Raw genomic sequence first — 9,649 nt, 5'->3', positions numbered from 1 at the left:
CACCATTGAAGGATGACAGATGAGAATGAAAACAGGCCAGTTAGCCCATCATGATGAATTCATTAAGGAATTAACCATGATAGTGTCCAGGGGGAACCGCGAGGAGGTCGACCTGGTTGGGTATATTGCTAGCAATGGGATTTTCAGCCTCCATTACTAACAATCTCTTTCCCCCCACCCTTTAGGGGTTGTCAATCCTACTGTAAAAGTTTTGTAAATATTTTTAATTTTTGCTAGGTACTTAATCACGCTTAAACTTTTTTCTATGTAGGTCAAAAATATAATCCTATAATTTTCAATATTATACTATTTACAGTGTAGTATTTTATATTACCAGTTTTTACTCACAACTTCATCCTCGTGATTGGAATATTATTGATATTTTTTTATGGAATTATTTTAAGATATAATTAACCGGAATAAAAAATAGTATTGGAAAGAAAATGGAATGGAGAAGAACTATAATCTTTATCCCAAACACTATCGAAACTTCTTTGTGGCCATACTGTAAATTTAAATCTGGCTACATCCTATATATGTTGATATTATTTTTTATACGGTTTTTGTTTCTATTCAAATGGTTGTCTTGTATCTATACGTATCATATATATTATTGTTCTAAAGAATATTATTTTTCACTGTGACCCTCTACAAACACTATATCTACTCTACTATACGTTAAGCCAACAGGTAACACACAAATAAACTAACATACTTTCATATCTATTGTATATCTATATTACCAGATATTACCAGAAATTTCTATACAATCATTAAATCGAAAGACAAAAACAATATGTAATTTTCTACTCAAACACACTTTAGATTCATTTTACAGCATCTGACAAAGTTTTAGTCACTTAACCGAAAAGCAGTTAATGTTTCCATTCAATTAGGTACTTACTTATACCACCTATCTGTCAAGAGCAACCTTTTCGCGCCTAACCAGTGAACTGAGAATGCGGTTTACCAAAATCTTTCAGTATAAACAAAGAATTTGTTATTCTCACAGACCGTCTGGTAAAGAAACGTCTTAAATATCTAATGAGAGGTGCAAGTTAGCAGAATCATTTTCCTAGACCGTGCCGATAATTGTAAGATAGAAAGCGTAGGTACTAATTCATTAGTGTCACTTACGATATTATCTATGTGAGAATTGGGCTTAAACTACTTAATACCCCTAATAATTACAATTGCGAAGGTATGTGAAGAAAATAGATTTTATTTACATATAAGTACTTACATAGAATTGTAACAATAAATCCATAATAGATATGTATACTTAGATAGATACCTCAAATATCGTTAATATAGCTTATATATAGTGTATCTAAAGGATATATAAAATATAAGAAATTATGCGTAAAAGACACTGAGCCTTTTCAATTTTTTTAATAGAATAATTGATTTTTAACTCTATAATTGTAATATTAAATCTTATTTACTTTCAATTTAGAATTTTAAGTTTTCTTGTAAATCATTTCGGTGACGATAAACCACAAAATAGTTTATTTTTAATATAGGTATATATTGAAAAATTCACTACATTTTCTATACTATAATGTAAAATGTAAATCATTTTTATCCTACGGTATTTTGATTGAATTCTCTAATTCATTTATATCAGACATTAATTGTCCACTGCTGAACACAGGCCTTGGCAGGCGTGGCAAGTTGGCAACCAGTTTTTTTTTTCTTTGTAATTGATGGTAATGGAATGGTAATCACGCCTGCGTTAACAGTATACGCTATTAGGGCACCAGTGAAGGATGATAAGTGAAAAAGAAAATGCAGGTCAGTTAGCCCATCTGGAATTAGTAAAAAACAACACTAATGGATTTTATTCATTTTATAACTTCAGCAAAATTTGTAATATAGCATTAATTCCGTTACTATATGAATAAATAAATTAATTTATTAGATAATACATCCAAACTTTAATTATACTTAACTATATCACTGGTTCAAATCCATTAAAAATTGAGCTAAAAACGTCGGTCATTCTTTATAACACACTAATTAGTTTATATTTTTATTTATTACTACCTAATTTATCAAAACACGTATTAGTTATTTTGATATTTAAAAAAAATTATATGTGAAATACTGTTTTTGAGATGGCGGCATAATATTGACTGTAAATATCGTCACCTCTATGGCAAATTTACGAATCTGCAGTTTTTTCAAATTTGACATTTCTTTAAAAATCTACATTTTGCGTCATACTACTTATTGTGGCTTATTTTCAAATTTTTATCTCTAACGGTTAAAAAAATCGAATAGCACGAATCTCCATGTTTTTGTGATATACCCAAAATAATCTTACTTAGCATATTTTTATAGTATTTTCTATAATAAACACTTTAATTTGAAAATTTCAATAATTATTTTATCAATTTTTCAATCCTGATTTAGTTATTTTACATGAATGATTGCTATAACGTTGTTGTTGCCACTTTCGTAAATTTGCTGTTCTATAACTCAATACCTAGGAACTCTTATATATGAAAGTGCAAAGTAATGAATATGCATTTATTTCTAATACTTGTAATACAATAATAATTAATTAAGTGCATTCAATAAAAAACAGGATTTTAAAACTAAAATGTTAGCATGATCTTTTACAGTAGTCTTCTATCAAAAGTTATTTGCATTCTAATGTTTCAAAACGTCCCCCTGTAAAATGTATCTTTTTCAATTTCGTAAGTTTACCATAGAGGTGATGATATTATGTATGGTGCCATTTCATAATCCGCCATGTTGAGATTTTTTTTACACTTTAGTAATATAGTTTCCTAAGGAAACATCAATGCAACAATAATATTCCAATACGCAGAACAAAATAAAAAGAAATCCGGTCTTAATCACACTTTAGTGTTTGCTACTATCCTTAATCTATGTCTGTACCGAGTACTATATTCTTTGACGTCTATACACGCAGTCATCCGTCAATCGACATTTAAAGTGTAAGTCATTCGTTAATCAATCACGCTAATCGACCAAATTAAAATGCAAATGTCAAAATATTAGAAGTTGAAATGTTTTCATTATAAAGAAAATATTTTTTTATTATATTACTAAAACAATATATTATCAATCTGTTCACATTTAAAATCTATTATGGTTCGGCGACAGCGTGAACAAAGCACCACCGAAGATGAAATAGTAATAGGTATGGAAAATAACATTTGTTGTTTCTGACGTTGATAATACTATTCCTTTGCATATTTTAAACCCTCCTTGGGAATTACATATTTTCTTTATTATACGTACATTATTTACAGACACCTCTCCACCAAAGAAACATAAACGTCACAAACATAGAAAACACAAAAAAAGAAAAATAGAAAATGATTTTGAAAGTGACACATCTATCGATGTCTCTTATGAGGATGCATTGGACAAGCCATACAAAATGAAAGTGAAAACAGGCAAAGAGTTGCCTGGCACCTCTGCAGCAGATCTACTTAAAGCCCAAACCATGAAATCATCATCAGACTCCCGTCGCTCAATACCAGGTTCCTCATCAAGCACACCTCCAAAGGCATCTAAAAAAAAGAAAAAAGGGAGAGATAGTGGGACTTCTAGTGAGGAGGAAAGATGGCTTGATGCTATTAAATCTGGGAAACTTGAAGAAGTAAGTTTTCTAATTAATTTATATTCTTACTTATGTAATTTGGACCGCTTAGACAATTCAGTTTCTATGTTATCCCAAGTGGTTTGTTTACTTAAACTGATAGTTTCTTAGTACAGATTATGGGCCAGTCAAATGATATCACAAATAATACCATTAAATGAATCCATTGAAAACATTTTCTTTTTATTATTATTTTAAAAGTAAATATAGTATTTAAGTATATTAAAATACCTAAGTAAACTTATTTTATCATACTTAATATGCTTTTTGCAGGTTGACGAAGAACTAAAAAAAATTAAACCAAAAGATCCTAAAATGATGACTGCAAGACAAAGAGCAATGTATGAAAGGGGTAATGACAAAGAAACTAGTCCTGGAGGAGAAGTGTTACTGGCATTGCCATCTGGCTATAAAGAAAAAGTTATGACTGCAGAAGCCATACAAAAAGCAGCATTGAAGTCACAAAAACGAAAACAATTAGCAGATGAAAAGCGTGAAAAAGATAAAAAAAAAACTATGGATCGTTTACTCAAAAAACAAGAATCTAAAAACTTAAAAAATACACAAAAAGGCAAACCAATGAAAAAACAGGAGCCTATGATAGTTTATAAAAACAATAACAATGAAATATCTTTGTCATTGCCACCTGGAGTGCAATTCCCTCTGGAAACTAAGGCTCCAATAGAAGCACCCAAACCTATTAAATGTGGAGTAGATGGATGCCATAATAATAAAAAATATAATTGCTCTCATAGTGGCATTCCATTATGTAGTCTAGAATGTTATAAGAAGAATTTAACAACTATTATGGTAACCTAATATAAATGAATGTTAATTTTTAATTTTTGTTTCATTTTAGTATCTTATCCAAAACAACAACTGACATCCATTTTACACACATTTACCAAAGGGAGACTTTATACAAAAGTCATTTGTTTGGACATCTCTGTTCCATTCATGTTTCAACTGAAAGCAGTTGTGTTTGCATGGCTGTGTTTCAGTTTGAAGGGTGGCATATGGCAGTTAATTTACAGGGTATAGAGGAACACCTGAGTCCACAAGAATGGCAACGCATGGTGGGTATCATTGGCAAAACAGCTAAATGTTATGTTCATGGTACTGCTCATGTCTTTAAACGATGGTTACCACTTTCCTTCAGTTGGACCTTTTTTTAATGGATTATATTGTAATGGTAACCCTGACTGCGCTTTAGGTATACGCGGGCAGGTTACCAGTGAGTGGTGATAGGTGAAGATGAGGCAGGTCAGTTAGCCCATCCTGACAAATTAAACAATAAATCAATCACGATGGTTTCCAGGGAGAACTGCGAGGAGGTCGACCTGATGGGTTTATTACTAGCAATGGAGACACTAATCTCCATTACTAACAATTCTTTCCCCCCCCCCCCTCCCATCAGGTGGACTGTCAGCTTGTTTGCCATTCTAAGTTGTATTAAAAAAACGAGAATGTTTTTGAGAAATATAATTACCCTCAGGTGAGGTAAAATCAAGCACAATCCATCTTTTAATAAAAAATTATAAGTTTTAGTTTACTATACTATAACTTGTGCAGTTTCATAATATATGTAAGTAACAAAGTAATATTATGGTATGATGATTATAGCTATATTAGTCTTTTCTTACCTCGTGTCTCAATATAATCAGAGGATATAGCCTAAGGGTCTGCTTTGCTTGGTACAGAGGTTGATTTATTTCCCACTAGTGATTTATTTCTTTTTACATCCAATGAATTAAAAAAAGAGTTAACAAAATCTATTTTTGCAATGTTACTACACAAATCTCTGTCAAGAAGTCAACAACCCATTTGTGTAGTGAGGTCGAAATATGAGTTTTATGGATCATAAAAGAATGATAACCCCATCTGCGGTAACGGCATACGCTGGCGAGGTACCAGTGAAGGATGATAGTTGAAAATGAAAAGGGAGGTCATTTAGTCCAGCTGGACTTCAGCACGATGGTTTCCAGGGGGGACCACATGGAAGTCGGCCTGACAGGGTATATTGCTAGTAATGAGACTGGTAGTCCGAATTACTAACCCCCCCCCCCCCCCCAAATATGAGTCTTTACTATTTTCAGATGTATAGGTATGTATGAAACATAAGATTGTAATAAATTATTAGAGTATTCATAACTTACAACTTCAGTGTAGGTCTATTTGTACATTTCAGTTTTGACCAATGCCTTACCTCATAAATACGAGTACAAAGGTAGTGTTAGAAAATAAAAACAAAATTGACAGCTAAACAGTGAGCATATATTTTGTAAACAAGTATATTTTATAGATAATCTTAAATGGAAAAAAAAATAAACAGTAGCTTCTCTATTGTGAAACCAGTCTTACATTGGGTTTAAGGGAAGTAATAATATACTAAATAATTAAAAGGTGAAACAATAATGTCTACATAGAAATTGCATTCGGATTCACTACCTGCACAGTCTTGCCAGAAAAAATGTGTTAGCCTCCATTAACTGCTTCAGGGAACACAGGGAAATATCTAATCCAATAAAAATAATTCAATAAATATCAGACTAGAACCTTTTGACAGGTCTACTTCAAGTTACAAATACCTGGTTGGGGATGAAGACAAAAATATCATTCCATTCATTTCAATAGAACTAATCTATTTAATTTGTATCTAATACTACAGAATTGTTGCCTTTATCATACTAATTTTTAAAGTAATGCAATAAAATTCAAATTTGGATGTCTTCAGTCTAATATAATGGCAACATTCAATATATTTTAATGTGATCAATCTAACAGAAGTTCTAAATATGTATGAACACAAGAGTTGAAACTATTTATCAATCCTTCCTACTTACTAATATATAAATACTCAACCAATAGTCATGACATTTAGAATACACAATTACGGATTTTTTTCCTAGTCAATAAATATATCCTATTTATATGGACGAAGTTATAGATAAAACTAAGTTCATATATACATGTATAGGAAAATTATATCAATTAAACTACAGAATCTTTTAGTCACAGCTGTGCAATTATAAAACTTATTTAAAGTACTAAAAACTAGTGTTTTAATTACCTACTGTTTAGACAATGACGATCATTATGTTTCACACAGATACCTATGATATTTATCTAAAATAGGAAATAATTATGTTCAAAATTTGTGTTGTTTCAACTCTTGTATACATACATGCTTATAAGTACAACTTATTTGAAAATATGAAATTGTACATTTTACAAATACATTTACCTAGGACTTTAATACTTCAAATACACCTACTGTATTACAAATCAAAAACAAATATTTCCATATTCCTTATTTTTATAACAAGCTTCAGTTTTGTATATCATTTTATAGTTACACATAACACATAAATGAGCTTTAGTTTTACAAATTAACCTCAATTGAGATTCTAACACCTAAACAACATTGATTTGGCAAATTACTTGAGCTGTGTAATATAATATTTTTAAGCATAACATTCAATTATGTATTAAAAGTACCACATAAATGTACTGCAAAGCTTGTACATATCAATCCAACTCTTAAGATCCACTAATTTATGATACTGTTTTACAATATATTAACAAAGACACAGACATTAAATGGAAAAAAGTATTTCCTTCTTCTTCACACTTTCATTATCATTCTGGACTAAGTTACACACCATAGATACATCAAGAACAAATACTGCAGGTTTGGTTTATTTACTCTGAACATATACTGGACAGGACTGTTCCCTCTACAACCAAAGCTTTGTTCAGGTATAAATCTACAATATGTGACATTATTTGCACTATTGTTTCTTGTCATATCAATTCTATTTGTGACATACTAATATTCACTAAACACAAAACAGATATGTAACACATTACAGTTGTCCATAATTCTTTCCAACTGGTTCTAAACTATAAATGCCTCTTTTGCTACACTAATACTCCAATGTCATTCACATTCCCAAGAGAGCTCACAGAAAGAATAGGCCCACAGAAATCAAGTCATGGGCATAGCTCAATAAATTCTACAGACCGAAGCATGGCAGCCAGCAGAAGGGCAAAAAGTAGCCAGCTTGGTATCAGACATTTGTCCGTTTCGAGCTCCTAAGGCGCGCCAAGCCAGACTGTAACCGCTAAGATTGGTTATTCTGTTTATTTGATCTGAGTCGTGCAAGGCCTGAACGCTCTTCCTCTTCATCACTTGTGCAAGACAGACCTCCTACGGCTCCACGAGATGAAGTAGCTTGAATCAAATCTTGATCAGGTCCATTTCTACTCTCATATAATAATATACCCAAGGTCTCCTCATAAATTCTAGCTTCGGGAAACTCAACTTTGGTATGCTTTTTATCTGTGGCATAAACAATAGAAGTACAACAGACTTCAGCACATTTTTTTCCATGTCCAAAGAAAGACCAGCAACATATCTCATTGGATCCAATGACATCCTTAATAAAGAGAACTCTACCACTGAATCGTAGGGACAGTTTGTCAAATAACTCAATATTCTTTAATAAATTATCATCAGATGTGCTTGTATATGAATACTTATTATTGTGCCTATTAATCAAAAGTTTTACCACTGGCTGAAAAGGAATAAACATAATAAAATATTTAAATAAGTCATTTTATTTATGAAAATAATATAAATGATTGTCATGAAATATTAAAGCCAAGCCTATTATTACTAAGAGAAAAATTATCCTTAATTAGCTGTATATAAAATATAGCTTAGTGGTAAAAATTATTTTTTTCTAAACTTTACCTCTAAAATGATAGAAAAAGTTACCTTAGAAGTTGACATTATAAGCAGTTGTTCTTCCTTTTGTGAAGTTATCAATGGCACCCGACATATTGGTTCTGCCTCTCTTTCCTTTTTAGATAGAGCTTGCTGACATGAATCAGTTAATTCTTCAATTAAAAAATATTTGGCCTCAGCCAGTAGCTCCATTACCTCACGATAACTATCAGGTAAAGCAACAGTACCATCTCTGAGATAATTTAATATTGTTCCAAAATGTTTGCCACAACGATCTATCAGTATCCAACCTGAAATTATAAAGCAATACATTACTAGATTTATTTGATCATTTTTAAAATTACTGAGAATTTTTAAAAAGTGTTAGAAATCATAAATTAAAAAAAACAATGGTATTGACACATAACTAGATTATCTACTGATAACAACAGGAAGACATTAGCAAAATTGTAATTGCAATAGGCATATAGCATTTATGATAAAATAATAATTAGCCATACCTTCCGAATCCGTCAACACTTCCATTCTACCACTGAACATCGTTCGAAGCATATTGTCACTCTTAGTCAGGGTACCAATTGTTGTATAAAAAAGTGTACCGCCCACATTTAATTTTACGTATTGCGATGGACTGCCTTTTATCAATGTTTTGTGATCGCCCGACATTTTCTAAAAAAATGTCGGTATAATAGACGAAAACCTCTTTGAAACAACTATAATGTTACTTTTAATGTGCAGCTTTAAAAACAAATTATTTATCTTTTTACCTTTAAATCCATTCCAATACGAAAAATAGAAGTATTGTTTAATTTTTGACAATTATTATGGAACAATACTACCAAAAAGCGATAATTTGAGAATAAACAATTGTTTGTTTTTTTTTTTTACATTTTCTGGCTCTAGAATCTAACTGCGTAGTAGCCAAATAGTTGCTTGTATGTATCAAAGACTAACAAAAGAGTCCATAGACGATCAAAATATTCACTGATCAAAATTATAATTATGAATCAAGATACATCTATAAATATTATTATTTAATTTCATATATTTTATTTTTTTTTATTTATACAACTTAGAATGGCAAACAAGGCACCTGAAGGAAAGTGATAACCGTCGCCTATAGACATGAGCAGACTATACTGTTTCGGCCATGATATCCCCCATGTGTTGCCATTCCTGAGGACTCAGATGTTATTCCTCCGTACCCTGTAAATTCATGCCATATCCCACCCTTCAAACCTAAACACAGCCATGCAAACACA

At 31.3% G+C, this 9,649-nt stretch overlaps 2 protein-coding genes across 2 annotated transcripts; one reads left to right on the top strand and one right to left on the bottom strand.

The window, feature by feature from the left end:
• The first annotated feature begins 2,983 nt into the window (after positions 1–2,983).
• LOC113517370 (INO80 complex subunit B) lies at positions 2,984–4,479 on the top strand. Its single transcript, XM_026902025.3, has 3 exons — positions 2,984–3,172; positions 3,285–3,637; positions 3,911–4,479. Exons 1-3 carry the CDS (start codon positions 3,121–3,123, stop codon positions 4,454–4,456), a joined length of 951 nt encoding a protein of 316 aa, XP_026757826.1. The 5' UTR covers positions 2,984–3,120; the 3' UTR covers positions 4,457–4,479.
• A 1,410-nt stretch (positions 4,480–5,889) lies between these two features.
• LOC113517465 (BTB/POZ domain-containing adapter for CUL3-mediated RhoA degradation protein 3) lies at positions 5,890–9,288 on the bottom strand. The gene is made up of 4 exons (XM_026902132.3): positions 9,155–9,288; positions 8,888–9,056; positions 8,418–8,677; positions 5,890–8,214 (listed from the first exon to the last, which is right to left on the bottom strand). Exons 1-4 carry the CDS (start codon positions 9,164–9,166, stop codon positions 7,762–7,764), a joined length of 894 nt encoding a protein of 297 aa, XP_026757933.1. The 5' UTR covers positions 9,167–9,288; the 3' UTR covers positions 5,890–7,761.
• Positions 9,289–9,649: the final 361 nt, after the last annotated feature.

The sequence above is a fragment of the Galleria mellonella genome, unplaced genomic scaffold (assembly GCF_026898425.1).
Source record: "Galleria mellonella isolate WM207_F2 unplaced genomic scaffold, CSIRO_AGI_GalMel_v1 utg78, whole genome shotgun sequence".
NCBI lineage: Eukaryota > Metazoa > Arthropoda > Insecta > Lepidoptera > Pyralidae > Galleria > Galleria mellonella.
Note: the sequence above shows the minus strand (reverse complement) of the source record. Positions and strands in the feature narration are given on the sequence as shown.

Excerpts from the sequence above, each read along its gene's own strand:
- LOC113517370 (XM_026902025.3), top strand. The coding sequence starts at position 3,121 with ATGGTTCGGCGACAGCGTGAACAAAGCACCACCGAAGATGAAATAGTA. Across the intron at positions 3,173-3,284 it reads CGAAGATGAAATAGTAATAG|ACACCTCTCCACCAAAGAAA; the intron begins GTATGGAAAATA and ends CATTATTTACAG. Across the intron at positions 3,638-3,910 it reads AATCTGGGAAACTTGAAGAA|GTTGACGAAGAACTAAAAAA; the intron begins GTAAGTTTTCTA and ends TGCTTTTTGCAG.
- LOC113517465 (XM_026902132.3), bottom strand. Across the intron at positions 8,678-8,887 it reads AGTGTTGACGGATTCGGAAG|GTTGGATACTGATAGATCGT; the intron begins GTATGGCTAATT and ends TTATAATTTCAG. Across the intron at positions 8,215-8,417 it reads TTATAATGTCAACTTCTAAG|CCAGTGGTAAAACTTTTGAT; the intron begins GTAACTTTTTCT and ends ATTCCTTTTCAG.